We start from the raw sequence: 21,420 nt of genomic DNA, 5'->3' as shown, positions 1-21,420 counted from the left end.
AGGAGAGAGCGGAAGGGAAGGAGCCTGACAGAGCTGAATCTTACTGTTGCAAAGGAATTACCAGAGGTAACAAGGGGCACCAACAAAAGCAAGTGGTGCAGGAGGTCTCAGAAATGAAGGCTGGAGGTGGATGTGGGAAGGCACGGAGGAAGTCTGACAAGGAGCACAGCCGCTGGAAGCAAAGAGGCTGCAACGCTTCACTTACTCCCCTGACCAGTCTGGACCATGTCTTGTTTTATTAACTCGCTTAACAGGTCGGTTTAAAGATGAAAGGGACACCAGATGAGAATCACTTCATTAAAAGGAATATACTTAAAGACTATAATCCTCAACTTAACATCTGTTATTCTTGACAAGCAAAAGGAAGAAGTAAAAATGAGAGTCCAAACAACTGCTTAACAATAACTGCTTAATAACTAGTTACGTGGGCGTTCTCAATGTACCCACAAATACACTGCGTTAGAAATCTCTGAACTTCTCTGACTACCAGACAACTTCACACTTGTCTTAATAGTTAAGCTTGAAGACCTCAAATTTGTTTCAAGGATGATAAAAATGTTGGGTTCCAGAAGAAGAAATGCGGTCATTGCTCTAGAGCTTGGTACAAACTACATCCATCCCTAGAAACAAGAATAACAGTTTTCAAGCCTAGCCACACAACCCTACGTAGGACCAGCAAATCATGTGGATCAACGAAATCGTGAATAAGTGACATATGCATTAAAGAATACAAACCCCTTCACCAAGACCCAGCCATGGGTTACAACAGCCCCATAAGCAGCTCCTCCATCATCAGCAAAGGTGACAAAGGAGTATAGGTAAGTGCACTACCAGAAGAAACGTATTTTTAGCCAACAGCAAGCTACGAATCTCATGCGACTATAGCAGGTTATGATCAGGCCACTGTAGAGCAAGGAGCAAGACTTACTGACCTAAAATCATATCCTTGCTGGGCCCAATTCAACCCAAATCTCTGTCTCCCCATCAAGTCCAGACCACTGACCTGTCTGGGGCGGGGGCGGGGGGCAGGGGAGATCTGTCATCTCTCTTTCGGGATCTATTCCGTCTCATATAAATAAACATTAATTGAAGCAGAATTTGAACTTTTCTTTCCCATTCCCAGGAAATGCCCTAATATCTGACACAGGTTTTTTCTCTATCACCCTCTCCTTTATTAAATCATTTGCTCACAGTTGGATAATTTAAACAATGAAAGACCCAAAATAGCTAGTTTTCTCATTAAGGCATGTGAGCTCAAAGCCATTTTGGGTGCATCATTCCTTTCTCTGATGGAAGCGACAGTGAAACCAGTTCTTTTCCACATATACAAAACAATTACAGTTAATAAATATTTTGCAGCCATGTCTCAGGAAAAAAACAAACTGAAAATCCATGTTTTATAATATTCTGAACCTTAAAATATTCAGGTCTGTCTGGATTTGAAGGAAGATCTCAGCAGAAGATCACTCCTACCAAGAACAGCTGTTTCATCTAGATAAATGCTGATAAGGACTGAAGTGGTGGTGGACCACGGGCACTTCATGGGCTGACAGCACTCCTGGATCTGAGTGGGGAACGAACCCAAGACTTCCCAAACTTTTGGGCACTCTTTGGAGCTCTAGTGATCTTTCCTCTTCCTCTCAAGTACAAATGTTCTCCCTCAAATTTTTTTCTTCTTACCTTTACAGTTTAGGGCTTATGTGACCTTTCTCACAAGCTGATGAGCACTGGCAGTGTCCACAGTAAGCAAAATCGGGATCAGCCTGGCCCATTATCTCTCCTCTGACAGTGATCAGCATACACAACTCAGAGAAGGTGCAAACATATCTATGCTAACAAAACAGGGTAGTTATTTTCTAGTTCTCCATGATAAAAAGTTCCTTATATTTATTTAAAGAAACTCCAGTCAGACAGTAAATTCTCTCATTACTTACACAAAAGTATCTTTTTATCTCTTTTAATTCTACAACAATTAATTCAATACATTACTCATGAATTCCTATGAACATATTCAGTATGATCCTTTTACCAGGTCTGAATTTCTTACATGCTTATTCTCCTTTATACACTGAACATACTTCACTGTAGGTGTCTTCAGCATCTCTCCAGAGGAAGTTATCCCAGACCTTTGATCCCTTGCATCACTTACTTGTGCATTGTTTCTGGTTTTTAATCTTTTTTATTCCCTGCCTGCCCCAAATTAGACCAGGATTAAATATTGTACCTCAAGTGAAAGCATCCATTACACTAGTGGATCTCACTCCATTCTTTCTGCATAACATTTTGTTTGCATGTATGTCCATAATGATACACAAGATCTTTTTGCCCTAAGTTGAATTTGCAATAAATGAGGTGAATAATAAAAAGCATTCCCTCTAGTGGATGGTTTAATTGATTTCACCTGCAATTATGCTGCTTATATATTTAGCTTGTTGTTTTCTCTCACAGTACTTCTCCAGCTTTCAGTAATCTAAATAACTTATTCTTAAGATTCAGTATTTACAGTTTCAATTCCCTGATTCCTATCTCGTCAGTTGTTTCCAGCCCCAGCGGCACTTCCCCTTTGCATCACAACTAATTACCTATCTTTTTAAGTAAACAGCTTGAGGAAATCTGGGAAATACCATTATAAGCTTCTATGAAGGTTTTCCCAAGCCCAGCCACCAGTGGCCCCAAAGAAGATACCTACTCTGGCAGGACCGTTTCCATCACAACCCCTGGCAGCAACATGTAGCCTGGAGCAGCAGACTCTTCTAAAAGTCACAAAGTGCATGACGTGCACTGGAAACAGTACAGGAAAAAGTACAAAGTGCTTGGAAAAGCACATTACCAGGAGACAGCAGAATTACTGGGGCACACCAGAACGCATTGCAGCAGGGTCAAAACTAATAAGCTGAGATGCTTCTTCACATAGTACACACCTAAACTGTGGAACTTAATACTACAAGGTGCTGTGGAAGCCAACAGTGTATAAAAGTTCAAGAAAGAATTGAATTTTTTTGGGGGGGGTGGGGGGTGGGGGGGGGTGTCCTAATCCATCAAGGGCTCTTAAATGGAAAAATGTCATTTCTGGCTAAGAAAAAAGCCACAAACTGCAGAAGTTTGGAAGAATATGCTGGGGGAGTGTTGCTACAGATATGCCTTGTTCTCAGTTTTCTCAAGGTATTTGGTATTGGCCACTGTCCATGCTTGATTTTGCTTTTAGTGACAGCATCAGCCCACCTCTTTCAAACCCTCACAGCCCTTCTGGGAAGCAGGGAATGTCTAAGGTGGGGGAAAAAAAAAAAGAGTAGAAAAAACAAGTGATCTCTGGGACAGCAAAGAACGACCTGGCACCAGGGACAGGCCAACGGGCGAGGAGCTTTGGTCCGGCCCACTATGGCTCTTCCTGTGGTTCGGAGCCTCAAAAATACTCCTTTCTTCAGTAACCTGATATGGACTTTACACAGACAATTTGCAAACACCTGGTTGCATGAGCTTCCACACTTCAATAAACACATGACACATTTGTCTTCAGAGCAGATTTCAAAATACTGTTCCCTTTTCTCTGTCTTCTCTATTCAGTTCTCATCAACCTTAACTGCCTACAGATGCTATAGATCCATGATGAGCCATGCACTTAAACATTTTAACAATATTAACCTAGATATGTTGAAACTTTTCATTTTCTTCCACAGCAAGGAGTACAACCTGAAGCGTGCACACTTTGGAGTCCTTGGTGTATGCTTTCTCTTACTGCTAATACAGAAGGTCTCACCAGATTGATTTCTTTGTTTTGGAAAAGTAAGGCCCTATATGTAAGACTGACAAAATCTCTTCCACGCTAACACATTAGATGCCAAGGCAATACATACACGAGGCCTGATTTTCACCAGGGCTTCTTCATCTCTCTGAGGCACATTGTATTAAGTGACTTACTGGTTTTAAGGCACTTTCTCAGCAAAGAGATTCTCCTCACCCCAGGTGACCTTGCTTCACCCCTCACAAAAGGTCAAGCTGGAAATGAGCAGACAAGCTTGCTTTGCACAGACCAATTTTAAATGTATTAAGCCACAGGATTAGCACTTTGCTAACCCACTCCACACAATGTCCGTTTTATAAGCTGATTTCCAATGTAAAATTTCCTTCTGTTTCATTTGATAACTTATGCATGTATCTCCACGTTTAACTTCCTCCACAGTGTCTGCAGCTATCAGGTGAATAATAATTGATACACATTTCATCCAATACTTACAATCAACTCCAGAGAAATAATAATCTTTTCTCTCCTCTAAAATTTTTGCACTGTTTTTCTCATGAGGCACCACAAGTTATCTAAAACACATTAGTTACAGATGTCTTAGACTTGTGCAGAGCATGCCCGCTGACTCTCAGATCCATAATGTAATGTTACTGCAGACTATGCATCTTGAATTACCCTGTCGTTTTTACTGCACAGCTCTGAACCGAAAATTCATTTTGAACCTCCTACCCAGACAATAAATTCCAACATCTTTACTGGCATGACTACATCATACCTTTATTCTTTCCACTGAACATTTGGTCTCTTGGATTTTTCTCCCTTTGCATGCATCGAGCTTCTGATTTTTCCAATCCAGTTACCATTTTATTTGGTCTAAAGTTTACAACAAATCCTGTCCCTTTGATGTCACTTCTGTGCTCGCCGGTGTTTGCAACTTCACTTATCTTAGGATTATCTCCAAATTTAACACCTTTACACATACTGAATAAACACTGTGTAAAAAAAAAAACAACCCACAAAGAGTATAAAAAAGATAAATAAAGCAGGACCTAGTACCTTTAAAAACACCACAGATGCTGAAGTCCCTTATTAATCACTACTATGTAACAGACTGAATTCTTCCTTGATACAACTCCAATAGCTTGACAGCTAATTACAATTATAATTAAAAGTACATTAATACAACACCCTGAAGTGAAGAAAGGACAATGAATTCCTGACTACAAGCTGATCAAAAGACTTCTGAACCACTTGTAAAGCCTACTGGGTACTCTTGAGTTTATGCCATGCTGTGTGTCAGGGTAATTCGACAGCAGAGTAGCCTATTCCTTTGCACATCTGTAAGAGAGGTAAAATGCAATCTGCTCCCAAAGGACCCTTGGATGTATACAATATAGATATGAAGGTCAGTATAGGAGCACTACAGAAAAATGATTGCATGTTTTGCTGTTTTGTTATCTAAAAATGTAGCCCTAGGCCCTAATGTCCAGACCATCTCCTGTATAAGGGGCAAGTGTACCTATAGCAATAGTCGGTTTTACGGTGCAGTATGCTAAGACAGCTAATGGTGATTCACAAAACCAGGAATGAAGATTAAAACCTATCCAAAGTTACTCTGAATACTTCTTCCTCACTTCTTATTGCAGTTCCAATTTATTGCAGCTTCAATTTTGACCATTTTACTAATTCGAGAACTAATAACATGTAAATCACCGGCAGTGAACTTCTTTAGTGTCTGGTGCCACAAGCATTTTAAAAGGCTCTACAGAGAATGTGGTCGGAATTAACTGAAACTGCTGAAGAAATCATAAACAGAAATAACTACATGCAATATCATGATCCTAGCTTTGAAAATGCAGGAAACATTCACCAATAATGCAATAAATATGCAACATAAAAAGACAGCATATATGAATTTCCAAAAGATGCAAATTGTCCAAGAATTTTGAGAGAAAAAATGTACTTAAAATATTCAGAACTTCAAATTACGTTCTTTAATCCCACTTTCTTGATTGAAGCATTGATTCAGACAATAATATTTTATATTTCTAACAAGCTCTAAAACCATCCTTGGGGATAGCAAAGGACAAAGCCTTGAAACTCTCATCAAAAAAAAGCATATAGAAAGGCATGAGAAAGTAAGAGGCAAGTATTTGAATCGAGCTAGATATATGTAATGCCCAATGAATGTACTAGAAAGAAGTCATTTGAAAAATTATTACTGCTGTCTGACTGGGGAAAAACAAAAGTACATAAATAAGGGAGAATTTTTCTTCATTAAAAATTAAAAATTTTCTCCATGCCAGCTACTTTACATTTCCTGTCTATGTCTGGTATGTTTGATACTTTGCCCAATTCATTTATTATTTGATTTAAACTATTTCTTACCGGATTTACTTGCCAAAGTAATTTTCACGTATTTGTCGGCCAAAATAATTGTAAATTTCAATTGACTCATTTGACTAGCGCATCATCCTTCAGATGACAGTCATTTAAAATTCTTCAAACATTTCCTGGATACATGCACTGAAAGTCTGGCTTTTATTCAAATACTGGCTACTAGGGACCACTGCACTGGCCTCACTTAACCTGTCCTTGACATTCACGGTTCAGCACCGTTCACGCCAACAATTTCAGTTTGCAGGAGAGAATGATTTTCTTCTCTAGTAAAAACTGTTGTATCAGATAATCAAATTATTTAAAGCAGTAAAATTCTGACTTGAACTCCATCTATGCACAGCTGCCTAACATGAGAAAGCCATGATTCAATTTTTCCCCTAATAAAAACTGTAATTTAAGTGGGCACTAAGCTATGCTTCGCGTTCCAGTACATGACATGATTAAGGCTGAAAGGATCAACAAACAAAACCTCTTTGCTGTCCAGCAGAATACAAGGATTTCAGAATACAATGATCTCATGTCGTTGTCAGAAGCCGTAAGTGGCTAAATCACCTAACAAAACACGCAAGCGGTATAAACATCAGAAATATTCTTTAAGCTGATTCAAAACAAATGACTTGGATATTCTTGGTAATTATCGAAATATATGAATGAAAAGCAAAACAGGCTTCTCACCTGTGGTAAATGTAATTGGAGCCCCTCGCTAGGAATGGGTTGTCGAGATGGAGTCTGGTCCAGCTGCATGTTAAATAAGGATGCCAGAGCTGACTGAGCAGCCCGAGCTTTTGCGAGCTTTTTATTTCTTCCCGATCCTTCAAAAGTTTGACCATCCACCGCCACTGCCATGACAAAGTTTTTAGCATGGCTTTCCCCACTCTCTGAGAGAAACTCATACTTCAGCCCTGGCCGCAGCTCATTCAAGATCATTACAGGGTTCTTTCCACTTGTGGATGGGTAGGGTGATGGCGTAGGGAGAGGTGACTGCATAAGACTACTAGTTACGGCAGACGTCGACAAACCGTAGTCCCCACTAGAGCTAAAGGATCCATCTCCATTGGACCCCAAATAAAAGGAAGCATCGGAAGGAACTGGAGTTTCAAATCCATTGAAAAGCGTGTCTGGAAAGTCTGCTTGGTCAGACGTAAAGTCTGTGTTCACGGAAAGAGTCCTCCCCATTGCTAGATGTGCTTCAGAAGCGTTCGGAAACTGCACAAAAGACCGCAGAGCCTTCTCAGCAGCATGGAGCTTTGCCTTCTTTTTTGTAGGGCCAGACCCTTCAAACGCCTGTCCATTAACTTCGACCGCCATCACAAACATGGGGGCATGAACCGGACCTGTCTGGGACAGAAGTTTGTACTGTAAACCAGGTTTTATCTCATTAAGTTGCATCAGGGCATTCTTTGGCAAAACAGGGCCCGGTGTTTTCTTCCTCTTCTTCGGGCGAAATTTGGAGTGGCCATTGTTGCCCTCCTCCAAAGGACGCTTTCTGCTGCTGCTGCTACCACCGTTGGAGAGCTGACTCCCCTCCCCGGTGCCTTGCACACTGCCATCCTTGGGAGGAACGTTGTCCATGTTGCGGTTTTCTTTAACATCAGTGCTGCTTGAACCTGTGGTGCCCAGAAAGAGTAACTTACAATGCCTTCGTTGCAGGATCTTGTAAATGCAAAATTTATAGATTCCTTTATCTATCTTTGTAACTGGTTAAGTGATGTGTGCTCACAGGCTAAAATTTCTGCAGTACAAATGGAGAGCTATATCTCCTAATAATCCAAGAAATAACATTCAAAAGTGATTTCTGAACTATGCATTTGATATATTCCTACAGCAATAAAACACCGGAACTTTTATTTTTCATTCAAATCACACCGGAACAAAACTCTTACTCATAAATGATGTTTGGCCTGAAAAAGGCTTTAGTATAAACTGTATTTCTGGTCTATTTGCAATATACACTTATAAAACACAAAATTACCACAAGTAAAAGAAAAACAGACGCTGAAGACCAACACTAGGAAATTGATATTTAATTCTTTTACTTTCATTTTATTCAACTACAGTTTTTCTTCAGTGATTTCATTTGCTCAAATTGTGAAATGACATAAATAAAATCTGAGTCAAGAAAAGCTAAGTTCTTTTGCAGGCACCTTGACCAAAACGCACATCAATATCCTTACGTTTCTCTTTAGCTACTACAGATTCTGCATTCAATTCTTTCCAATATCCTTCCTCAATGTTCAGTTGCACCACAATTTGCTGAGGAACTACGGCTGCCCGCTCTCTCAGTAGCGACCGACTTTCTGCCACGCAGCAGCGACAAGAACAGCTTAATTCTGGCAGAATGCCCAACAGAGCAGAATCCTTCTCCCAACAAATCTGACCCTTGAACAGCCTGAGCCGATCTGCACTGAGCCCAAACATATACTCATCTTTTCTGTGCTTCAAAAAGGCTCTTGAATAAGGCTACGAGGATGCAGTGCAATGCAGAGTAGAGAGCGCTAAACTTAGCTTCAGCTTCTCTCTGGAAATATGGTCTTAGATTTTGAACTAAAATTTGCCACAGATATATTCCATCTTTCCTCAGAAAAACAGCTGTAAAAAATTCTATGCTTAAGTTAGGCTGTGCCACAAGACTATATGCTTGCACAAAGCCAACTATCGAGAAACATTGTATTTGTTATTTACATGCAATTTTGCAACTCCCTGCAAAGTAAAAGCAACTGGTATTCCAGAGTGATAAAACCAAAGATCATAATGATAAAGATCCTTTATTAAGGCTATACAGAACACAAGAAATGTGACAAATGCTGCATAATCACAATGATGATATCTTTAATGGAAAAGCAATGTGACATCATTATATTAATTTAACGATTTACTTCCTAAGGTAGAAAGTTTGAGTAATGATGTCACACATATATTCTAAGAATTATTTCTGCTATAACTGCAAAGACCTTAGTTTTACCCTGTAAAGAAACCACTAAAATGAATTATTTATATTGGCATACACAAGTGAAAAGGCAAATTTAGTAGGTCAAGTATTTCCAACTCCTCTATTCCAGGACTTCAAAATATCTAGTTCTATAATACAACCACACAGATAACAGGTGATAAATATTAATCAAACTTAGAGCAAACCAAGGTGGAAATTCTTTTCCACAGTGATGAATTTCCAACACACCATAAACTTCCCTAAGAATAACTAAAGTGCACACACCACTTTGCCCAGGTTACAAAGCTGATGGAATGGTTACTAAATTTTCATTTATAACATCCTCCAGCAAAAGCTCGATAGGTTACTCCTTTCGGTGCTCAAAGAAAGAGAGAGAGAGAGAAAGAAAAAAAGATCAAGAGCCAAAGTAGGAACACATTTTGTTACGTCATGATGGCATAGCAAAGAATTGTACAGTATTGAATACTAAATTCAAATCAATATAACAGTGAAACACTAAATACTCTGAAGTGCTTCATCACTAGAAATGTCCTTAATTTAATTATCATTTGTAGTGTTCAATCACAAATTATATGGTCCGCTGAATGAATACTATAGGACCACAATAGTCAATACAGAATGTTCATGCATGAATAGTCTTCATTCTACTATGTTGAAGGAATTTAAGTAAAACAAAACAAAACATTAAAACTTGGCTTAGAATGAGTTTCTTACCTGAAGCTGTAATCTCTAAAAATTACATCTTATCTAAAACCACATTTTTGGAACATTGTTCTTAGTAGCATCAGGAGTTTGCTAGCAAATAATGCAGCTTCTAGGCTAAAATGGAAGTCATTTAATTAACACTACATAATAGCCTCCACTTGTATCTTCCTTTCTTTTTTTTATTAAGACTGCTAACAATAGGACCAACGTCTGTGGAAAACAGAAGAGGAAAACATGAATTGAATATATGCCAACTGAATGTTAAAAACAGAAATTTGTATGGAGCACAGCAGTCAGAGGAACTATTAAATCCATTTCATTACATACGTAAGGGAAACGACGTCTTGTCAAAGAGGTGGGATTTGTAGGGAGCAGGAAAGAAACTTGCACGCTTACCTTGTCTCAAGAAAAAAAGGGGGGGGGGGAAGGGAAGAAAACTACTCCTTGCCTGTGAGTTACGAGGCACACGAGCTTTGGAGAACCTGTAGGGTGGAAGAAATGAGGAGAGAGAAAGCAAGTAGGGAGCTAGCAGCCTGAGGCAAAGCTGGGAGACTATGAGAGTAGGCAAGCTCATACAGCACAGAGGAGATCCAAATCCAAGCCTTGGATGTGATGGAAAGGACAAGACTTCTGTTGAGAATCAGAAGGGACACTGATTTTTTTCAACTCACAAAGTCACCCAAAATCATGGGCCTGGAAGAAAGTTGCTTCCCGGGATGAGGGTGAAGATTTGCTTTCAGTCCTTTTCCTTAGCCTGTCTTGCCCAGCAATTGTGAGTTCCCCCCATTATCTTAGAACAGAAGAACAGCTGACAGACTAGTCAAAAAGTAAGATTTACTACCACCACCTGTTAGGGAGAAAGTCAGAGAGAAGTCATCTTGTTCAATCCTTTTTCCATATTCCGATGTCTGATAAGTCCTCCAACCCAGCCCCTGCCCACCGTTCAGAAATGGCTCTCTCTTTTCAAGGCCTCTCAACCCAGTGCAAAACTGAGGAACGTCCTTGCTAGCTCACACTCACCCAGCCCAATATCCCGTGCCTGACAAAGGCCCAAAACAGACACCAAGAGAAGGGTATCAAAGCAGAGCAAGGACACAGTGATGCTTCCCCAGAACAATCTCTCAGTCTGCAATGAGCTGCAGCTTTTGGGGTGTCCTGAGAGAGTGTGGTAGGGTGCCTCCGATGGGTTGTTCTTCCATTAATTTTTCTAATCACTTTTCAAGACCATGTAAACCACTTTAGCATCCACGATGTCTTGGGCAATGAGTTCCTCGGTTTCATTACATGTTGCATGAAAACATCTCCCCGTACTTGTTTTGAACCCACCATCTGCTGCGTCAATATTAGATGAACACCCCATGCTGCTCACGATTTTACAGATCTCTGTAACATAGCAACCTTGTCAGCCCTTCTCATACTGAAGAACTCTAACTTGCACTTAGTTCATTCTGTTCGCCCTTTAGTTCTTCTCACAGTATCCCTTTATTTCCACTGTGTGCTTCTTAACGCAGGAGACGCAGCACCACAGATGGTAGTAAAGAACTGGATGTACTGTGGATGTACCCTTCTCGCAATTCTTTTTTTGTTTTGGTAACACTGTTTTAGAGACCAGAAGCCTTCAGGAGTCTTTTGCTCACTTCAAAGACAATGAGAAAGGGCAGCCTCACCCCTGAAAGCTCTCGCTGATTCAGGATCCCATCATAATTCTAGTTAGGAACAGAAATACTCAAAGGGAATAAAATTTCATTGCTCCAAAGCAGAACTTATGGAAGACGTGGACTGCCCCATGCATGTTCTCAAAGCCAGCTTTGCTCTTCTCCGGTTCTGTCCGTTTGATTCAAAGATCAGTATTAAGGCTTTTGCTGCTGGTATCATAGCTTTCAACAAAATAACAGGTAAAATAAGGCAAGAAACTTAGACTTGTAAATGCTAAAACACTATTAGCAATGCATAGGAGAGAGTTGGCAGGAGAAAAATTTGCAGTCTGAACTGAAAAAAACATCTCTGCATTCAGTAATGGATGCTTTTCATTATCCATTTTCTCTTTTTTATTTATTTATTTTTTTTAGCTTTCATTGTGGTTGACAAGTGACCATATATTATCTTCATATGCCTTGCCTTTGTAAGGTCATACAGCTTTCAGTGGGAAACAAACACAAAAGCCAAGAATTTTAAAGAGAGACCAAAAATAGTTTTTAAATATGTTTTCAAATCTTTAAAAGTAATGAATACGTTGGAGAATCCTTTGAGGTCAATTACAGCTGTTGTGTATTCAGCATTTTAAAGTGGTGTAGATACAGATATAAACACTTGACAACAGGATCCAGCTTTCTAAAATATTAATACTACCTTCAATTTAAGAATAAGACATTCTCTATAAGACTAGCTTATTCTCCAGACACTAAAAATAGTTGGCAGTTTGGACCAGAGATTTCACTGAGGTCTATGGAAGCTACCTTGGCAAAAATCATTTCTGACAGTATCACATGCCAACATCTCCAGTGGAAGAAATAAACTCTGCCACCAAAACAATTTGTTTCATTTTGTTTTGTTTCTAAGCTGACAGCATTCTAAAAGGGAAAGATGGATAAAAATTTTTATGCTAGTAAAGAAACATTCTGGCTGAGTGTGTTGGAATTTGGGTGTTTTTTTGCTTTTTTTTCCCCCCTGTAATTAGAAAGTGCCTCTAAGTAAGATGCTTTATTCACTGGGGAACTTCCCTTACTTGCTGAGAGATAACATTCTCCCCACTCTGTCTGTTCGATATGCTGTACACTTAATTAAATTTAGATGACTCTTAGCTGAACCACAGTGGGAAGGATGTTTCTATCTACCCTGTATACTGCTGCTCTCATTTACTGGCCTGGAGAAATTCTATAAAAGTCAGTTTTTCCATATAAAACAGAGGTAGAGCAAAATCATGTGATTTCTTGCGAGAATCTTTTTAGAAAAAAAATATGGGAAACATAATCAAGGAAGAAGGTCAATTCAGTCACTTGTTAGTATCCAAAGCTTTCTGCAAAATCCATCACTTCTCCCTTCCCCATAAGGTAAAGGATAAGAATAGGCCAAAATGTGAATTTATGTCAAACAAATTATTTACTTTTGTTGTACTGATGTGACTGCAGGGGTATCCGATTTGACACTGAGATAATATTTCGAAACACTCTTAAAAGAGATTCCTAGGACACTCAAAATGCTGCAAAAATACCTTTAATGCCAAGCAACAGAAAACACTAAATCTCTTGCAACATCATCTCTGTGTTCAATAGGGAAAGGAGAAGGAGAAGGTATTTAAAACCTGTGCTCTGAAAAACTGTATTTTCTCAAGGGCATTAATGTAATGTCATCACTACCTTAAATTGCTGCAGAACGAATACAATTTGAATTCTGGCTTCTGCAGAGAAATTCTAACTTTATAACTACAATCTACAAATATTGCCTATGTCCACCTTCTTTTCCTTACGATACTTCCCCCAAAGAGGAGCTACATAAAACAATACAAGTTTTAACAGCCAACTTCTGATACCACAGTTTGCAATTTCAAAGGATATAAAAATATAAAAAGATGTAAAGTAGAAAAATCTTTGAAAGAAATCAAGGGTGGCAAACTTAAGAATTTGGATTTCTCCCACAAATTTGATAACTTAACACTTCAAATTCATGTTATTTGTGTGGACATACAGACGCATGAGAGCCTTCTTACACCTTCTATTGTATGGGATCATCCAAGTAGATGATGTTATTTTAATTTCCCTTAGAAAATACAGTACAGAAAAGGCATCTCATAATGTGCTTCCAGGAGACAACTAAACTTTCACAAATGCATGCCCCGAACCTGCAACCAACACCACGGAGGCAGACTCCTGACAAGATAAAAAGCTCAATAAATTCAAACAGTTTCTTATCTTAATGCACTAACATTAAAATATATATATATATATATATATAGAGAGAGAGAGAGAGAAGCAGACAAAAACTAAATACAGAATGTCACTGTCGAAAAGACTATATTTTCTTCAGCTCAGCACGGCACCTTTTATTCATGCTGAGATTTACTCCTTCCTGGGATACAGCATGTTTTATCTGACAATTATGTTCAAATTATATGAATTATCCAATTACATCTCTAACTTCTCTGAAGTCCTCCTTAAGGAGGCCGCTTTTACAAACAGCTGATGTGTTCTTAGCATCCATCTGAAGTAATTTCTTTTATACCAAAAAAGAAAGTGGTAGCAGACATATTCCATGCAAGTTCACTCTTTCAGCTGAAAAAAAAATAACACATTCTAAACCAATTAAGGTTTTTAGTGTTTTTTTTACAGTAATCCAACATGTTCCAATAAAAATGTGCTGTAACTTCTTCAAACTGAATTTCAATTGTTCTCTTCTAAAGCCTCCTACACTGCTGGGCTTCAAAAACTTTGTGAGAGATGTGGTATTTAGCTGTTTCCATTCAGAGGGAGTAAGCACGTTTGTTATTACATTTTCTATAATAAATTACAGTCAAGCAGGGCACATAAGCATAGCAGCGACAAAACATTTGTCTTATTCACACACACAAAAATAAATCAATAGTTGAAAGGCCAAAAATCTTTAAAATACTTTTTAATAATATTTTAGTGAGAACACTTTTCTCCATAAGTTACTGGATTTTAAATTCTACCACAGGGTGAGCAGCCTCACAGCACTTCACCAATGTATTCATTAAGATGGTCACTCTACCGGACTATTTTTGTGCTTAAACATATATTTAAACACTTCACTAGGGCAGAGTTGGAACATTTAGCTGTCTAATGAGAACAACCAGACATCCAAGATACATGGTGAGCTGAGCACTGTGATTTTTTTGGCTCCTCTTTTCGCTTTTCTTTCTTCCATTTCTGCTTTTCCCCGCTTATTTTATGTACTTTGATTCAGTCTCCTTCATTTCTCCCTTCTCCCCCGACCCTCCCCATCCTGACCTCTAACCTGACCCTAACCCTTATCATCTGCACTTCCAGTATTTCTCCCTCTTCCGGACTGTTTTTCTTCTTCCAGTTCTTACCTCCCCGTCAGCATGAAAGCTGTGGTGGCAGAACGCTGAGATATCCTGCACTGCTTAATTAACACCACTGGCAGACAAGCAAACCACAAAGAGCACAGGCATTCAAGGTGAAAAAGCCCAAGCAGCCCAGAATGATGCTGGCCACCATTAGCATGGTTTGTGCACTGTGGACTAGAGAAATTGTCTTCAACATATTTGCTTGATGCACTGCACAGACTTGGGGCAGGCCTTTGACCTTCCAAATCGGTATTCTTCCCTCCTCATCTCATGTAATCATAATCTTTATTTCCAGCAAGCCTCCTAATGACCTGCCTACTACAACTGCACAAAAGGCTCTCATCTTGATAGGAAACCTCGCACAAAATCTGCTCTTGAACTAATCCCACCTAGCTCAAGGACAGGGTGACCTGCAATGCTACTTGCGGGTCTTTTGGGAGGTGAGGGATTTGCAGAAGAGCAGCCAGAAAGCCGTGAGACGCAGTGCACAGTCAGGGCACAGGAAGGGTTTTCTGCGCTAGCTGTGCTAGCACAGTGAGATGCAATGCATCAATCCCGTATGTGGGATATCGATGCAGTATACCAAACTGTTTAGTCAATGTGAGAAAACTGTCATCGTTACTTTGCTGCCAGTTCAAAGCAGAAAGAGTCAAGTTATGAAACTACAGACTATTTTGAAATATAAATATTTTGTATGATTAGCCGAGCGTTGGAAGAGAAATATGAAACACATATAGGGTAACTAGATTAGTATATAACCATATGCATTTAAAAGATTTTTTTAGTGCAGAAGATCTGATTCATTCTTCTATAACATATTTAAAACGTTCAAAGAAACCATTTTAATTTGTGCTTACATAACTTCATAGTCACCCGCTGTGCTAGTGAGAGAAAGTCACCTTCAGAAAAGATTACATAATTTATTACTGTGTAAATAAACATGTCTTACTCATGTTTTCTTCATCGTCTACATCCATTGTGAAATATTTTTGCTGGTTTCTTGGCTGGCGGAGACTGCTTCTGTCTGGAAAACAGAGAATGGACTTTTTAAGCGTTAATGTGCCAACATACAAGCTAAAGTGATCAATGTCCTTCAGCACCCACAGGCCTGGGCACTGCCTTTGCTCCGGGCTGCCCGTATGCTTTTCTCGAGCGACCGTGGAGAGCTCACTCTTTGCACAACCTTTTCCAGCTGTTCATATTTCTGCAGCTGAGGTGCACTCTGCAGAACTGCAAACTCTGCAACTTAGGCAAGCGCTTTTGCTTTTTCTAGGGCAGACCACAGTATTTTTAATCGGAAAGTATATACACAGACACATGTCAGAAGTACAACTGTATATAAACCACGTTATCTCACTACAAACACAACTTTCCTTTAACAGCTACTGCAGAGAACTTCTAGAGTCAGCAGTTTGGTTGTGACAGCAGCTTTAGACCTGGTTAAATGAAGAAGTGCTCTCCCTGCAGTGAACCAGTGGCATGTCTCAAGGTAAAAACAATGTCAAATCCACTCTGCATGTAAAAACACAGTTCAAGCAGTCGATACACTGAAGATGCAGTCATTTACCCAGCACCGCTCCGATGAACGTCTGTTTGGTTTGGTCTGGTCTGGTCTGTGTTAGTAGAGGGGCTTTTTAACATATTAAGTACATAATACATGCTGCTCTTTAGGTGTTACTCACAAGTCCATTAGTCAACAGGGAGCACTGAACCCAGAACCATACATGGAAGATGTAGAGACACACTTCTACCAGAAGATTTGTTGTTACGGTGAGGAGAGCAAAGTGGAGAATTAACATCTTGGCATCCTTAAACTGTGGTGGATCAAACCATGGGAAACCATCACTTGTTTTGTACTTGCCAAACTGTTGAATTTTGTGTGCATCTGCCTCTTCGCATTCCTAAAGTATTAGTAGCTAAATCCTGTGCTCTCTACACCCTGCACTGCGTTATTGGTCTTTTTATGACGCATTTATTTTCTGCTGATTCTTTACTGTAATTGTTCAGAAAGTATTCCAAGATAGAATTGTATCGTGCAAATGCAAAATAGTTCTGTGATAATCGAGCCATTCTCTGTAAATTTTAAAGGCCTCACTTTCAAAGATATTTCTCTAAGAACACGAATTTCTAGACAAATTTAAACTAAATTCTTCACCCCATCACAGACATGCATGTTGCTGGCAAATCGCTCTGCCTCTCTAGGTGTTTTCCCACTAATAAAAATGGAGAATAAAAAAATGGATGCCAAAGACGGAGAGGAAGGTTCCTCCTGAATTTTCCCATTGCTTTTTGGACCAAATATTAACATATAAAATATGTTCCAAGCTTTATTACCTAACACGAGCAACACTTTCATCATCTGGCAACAGCTTCAGCTTTTTGAAGGAGACCATCTAATTCCAGTTGCTGCCCCTTATTCTGCTATTTAATCGTGCTGTGGTCCTCTGGCCCTCTCTCAAGGCCTTTTGAACAAGCAGTATGCATTCATCTCATCTCCAAAATCACAAACTGAAATAGTCTACACATCACCTGCAGAGATCCTACTCTCCTAGCACCCCCTTAGCAAGTCTCCCCATTTCTCCTTAGTTCTTTTCTTTGAAATCAGACACTACTGCAGTCGATTTGGGGAGGGCTTTTGTCACCCCTGCAAGGATGTGCTTCAAGCTATATTACGAGCTCTGTCGCACAACAGCTCTGATCATTACATATTGCAGTTGGCTCTTTGAACTGCTCAGGAGCAAGCTGAGAACTGCTTCCCCTCTTGCCCGCTTCTTCATTAGCTGCTCCATCATAAAGCAGCCTCTAAATCCAGTCTTGATGTTATGTCCTGATGTAACATTCATCCAGTTTATGTGGGAGGGACACGAGTCCGCCATCACTACCAGGTTTCCTACCACGCCACTCCTCTGATCTCCCTTAGCGCACCACCGTTGCTGTCATTACCCTCACTAAACAGTCAAAAATACAATCTTAGTAATGCTTCTCCTACAGAGATCAATCCATAGCAATCCCATGTTATTCTTTAACATAATTAATTATTCTATTACATTTCAAATTTCCTTTTAATAACTATCAAAAGTGCTAATATGTCAACATGACTTTGACTGCTTTTGCTGACAGTCAGATTAAATTAAGATTCAACACCTACTATTGTTAAGGGCATCTTTGATCTGGTCCGCCAAAACTATTATGAAGAAATCACAAGGCAAACTTTAGCACTCTATTGTTATTGCCAACAATACAATTGTTTCCCATCAGTTTCAGCCTTTTACTTAGTTGACTTTTAATGCAGAAAGAGAAAACAGGGCTCTAAAGCTCCTGGAGCTTTCTCATTCCCAGTGCTGCAACATGTATTCTGAGGTCATTAAGAACCTTGTCCTTTTCTCCCCTTCAGTAAAATATTTGACATTCCATATTTTCAAAAGTTGCAAGGATTTTAGTATCTGGATGAACCCAGATGCTGAAGTCCTGAGGCATCATTTCTAATGATCTATGGAAATTTTACCTACAAAGTACATATCTTCCTAGAAATTAACAATTACACAGACACACTTTCAGGGTAGGTGTTCAGGATATTCAGGACTCAGCAGCACAAGCGACAACCAATTCAGACTGAGGCTGTTGTCACATATGCTTTTTTCAACAGGGATTAAGACACCGGTCTTATCACTCCTTCACCAGGGCATGTCATCTCTTCATCTCTGTGACATATCCCCATGCTGTGCAGGGGACTAAGAAATGCTTTTGCCAGATCAGACCCAGGAGCTGACTCCCAGCATAGATACACAACTGGTGGCACCAGTAAAACTAACAGAGAGTTGTGCAGCACTACAACAAATGGTGCCTGGGGAAGGAAGAGGAGAGACACTGGTGATATCTTAAGATCATACCTCCAGGAAAGACAACACATGGTGAAACCACGGACCGAGGTTGCAACTGGAAGGGACAGGGAAAAACGGTCAGGAAGCAGAGGTTATCTGTGCCTCCAAAAAACGGGGAACACTAGAAGGCACGTAGCCTAAGAGATACAACTTGGTTTTATGCTACTGTATGGGTTGGCACAACTGATAACTGGGCACATTACAAAGGTCATCAGAAGAAAGAGGTGGCTTAGGTGGAGACCGTGGCAAAGCATGTTATGGTAAGACACTGATCAAACAAGCAGCTCTGTGAGCAGCTGAACTCAGGAAACCTGGCTGCCTCCGGCTCCAGCCCTCCTGGTATGACTGCCTCGCATCTCAGCAGCTTCCCCTTCGCAGGACTGCCTCGTGCCTCATCAGCCTCAGCTGAAGTTCTCCCTGCAGCAGGACTTCCATAACACCTCTTTCCAGCGTGAACGCTATGATGTTAAACAACACATCTGGACTCACCGCAGCCTCAGGGATTTTCTGTTTATGCATTGCTCAATACCCAATTTATAGTGAAGTATTTGCTCAAGTATGTTGTTTTGCTGTTATTACAGCCTCTCATTGCAGACACACATCTATGTCTCTCTCTTCCATCTAGCTGTCAACTTTAATTAAATATTTAGCAACTTCATACTCTCTTCAGTGTCAACATTGGTGGAAATCAGACAATAGATTCAATGCTTACTGAGAGGAGGGGCCCATATAAATCAATATGGTCAGTTGGTAAGGTTGATACAAAAAAAAAAAAAAAAAAAGAAAAGGTGATTTAATATAACCAAATGCCTGCTTCATAACAATGAAAAATGCTTACTTAGCAATCATTAGGCTAATTAATACTATGCCTTTAAAAGTTACATGAGAAAGAAAAATACGTCATGTGGTTGTCACTATTTCACTTGCTGTTTCAATAATAAAACATCCCACGTATGGGTGTTGAGAGCCTGTAATTATACTAAATTTCCTATCAGCAATGTAAAATGTTTACGACCACTCAAGTTTGTGGCCTGAAAATGCCTCTTCGCTCCTGCAAGACAATTTCCATTTCACTCTCCAATCCAGTCTGGAGAAGATACTAATTTAAGTGATTAATCTCCATAAACGAGGAGAGGAGACATAGTGCCAAAACACACAAAACACATTTCTGAGCGATATGAAGCCGCTTAGATCTCCCACTAGCTAGACAGCACAAACTAAAGCAGATCTTCATCACGCATGTAAGCATGATGCACAAGACAGACAGTAAAATTCTCCAAGGACTATGTCACCTGCAGTTTGGAAATGCAAGGCGCACAGAGCTAAAACACTACATTCACACCTACTACTCCTGAGACTCCTAGGGGCACTTGAAACCAAATTACAGAATTTCCTCAACCTTTAGGTTTAGCTAAATTGTAGGCTTCACAGCGATAATCTCTCATCCTTACCCTCGTCATCATACTCCTCGTGTACTACAGCATCTCCCCACTGGCCCTTAACAAATCCCATCTTACCCTTTGTACATATACAAAGAGTCTTTAAGACCATCGCTTCAAACCTAGGTATAAATGCATACTCACATCCATACACACTTTCTCTACAATTCTCTACAGCAATTTTGGTCTCCTTTACTCCACCTGTTTCACTTCACACAGAACTGCAACACCTGACTTTTAGGGTTCTTCATGACAAGCCCAGCTCTATCACCATCTTGCATGTAGTAATGAGATACCTACCCGAACTTCATTCCACAAACACATCAACACTGATTGCCTCAGTGTGAGCACTATTAAACTTTCTTCTTCAGCAGGACAAAGGCAGGAATGAGTTCCCCGTAAGTCTCCAGAAAGCTGTAATATTATTCTCTCAAATCCTACCCTAGAGGTCTTTTTTGCTGCAGTGCCCACAGGTCTTTAGAAACTGTTGCAGCTGCTCTGTGAGCCCACGTCTCATTGTCAACCTTGCACTATCGTGTTTAACATACCATTTATGTTTCCTCCTGTACCACTAAAACTAACAGGCTTCATCCCCTACGATGTCGGCACTTTTTCTGACAGAACACAAAACAGCTCCACAACACAAGCAGCTTCAGCATTCAGAGGACCACTGAAATACTGCAGGCTCTTTAGATACCTCAGATTTTGTAGGCCTGAGTTAAAATACTCCTGATAGCCCATGGGCCGATGCAGAGCTCCTGATCATGCTTTATTTCAGCTGCAAGCTTCCCACAGTCTTGGCTGCTCCATTTCATGCTGGCCAGCAGAGTCCCCATTTCATGAAAGCTTCCATCCCAGTGCAATTTGGGGGAAAAAAACAGATAACTGAAGTTGCCATAAACAAGCATGTTTTACTGAGCAGAGTAAACCAAATTATTATTTCAAACACCCAGAAATTGAGAGCCTTAATTTAAATAAAGTTGAGGAATCAGAAAAACCTTTTGAACATACAAATGGGAACTGATCAGGTTTTTTTATTTCTGTCTTAACAGTCTCTGGGTTACACCCATATACTGAAAAAAACCTGCTGTGTTAAATGGGATGGCAGTGCCATCTCCACTGCTTAATACTGAAAGAAGCATCAGCCTTTTTGCAGCAGATGAGTACACAAGAAATCACAAATCTGACTACTCTTTAATGTTGGTAGGTTTGGGATTTTTTGATTTCCCCCCCCCCCCTTTCTTGCAGTATCACACACC

At 39.9% G+C, this 21,420-nt stretch overlaps 1 protein-coding gene across 12 annotated transcripts in view; it reads right to left on the bottom strand.

Moving 5' to 3' along the window:
- ADARB1 (adenosine deaminase RNA specific B1) overlaps window positions 1-21,420 on the bottom strand; it is a 122,017-nt gene that overhangs the window by 37,989 nt on the left and 62,608 nt on the right. For 11 of the 12 annotated variants that reach the window (XM_064515440.1, XM_064515439.1, XM_064515443.1 and 8 more), the window contains 2 exons: window positions 15,791-15,865; window positions 6,818-7,749 (listed from right to left, as the gene is read on the bottom strand). In XM_064515440.1, the coding sequence (XP_064371510.1) occupies window positions 6,818-7,749; window positions 15,791-15,818 (960 nt within the window). In that variant the 5' untranslated portion in view covers window positions 15,819-15,865. Of the gene's footprint in view, window positions 1-6,817; window positions 7,750-15,790; window positions 15,866-20,858; window positions 20,882-21,420 lie in introns of those variants that run through there. The other variant, XM_064515444.1, reaches the window with a different exon arrangement.

This window comes from Dromaius novaehollandiae, chromosome 7 (assembly GCF_036370855.1).
Source record: "Dromaius novaehollandiae isolate bDroNov1 chromosome 7, bDroNov1.hap1, whole genome shotgun sequence".
NCBI lineage: Eukaryota > Metazoa > Chordata > Aves > Casuariiformes > Dromaiidae > Dromaius > Dromaius novaehollandiae.
The sequence above is the reverse complement of the archived record's forward strand: the minus strand, read 5'-3'. Positions and strand labels throughout refer to the sequence as shown.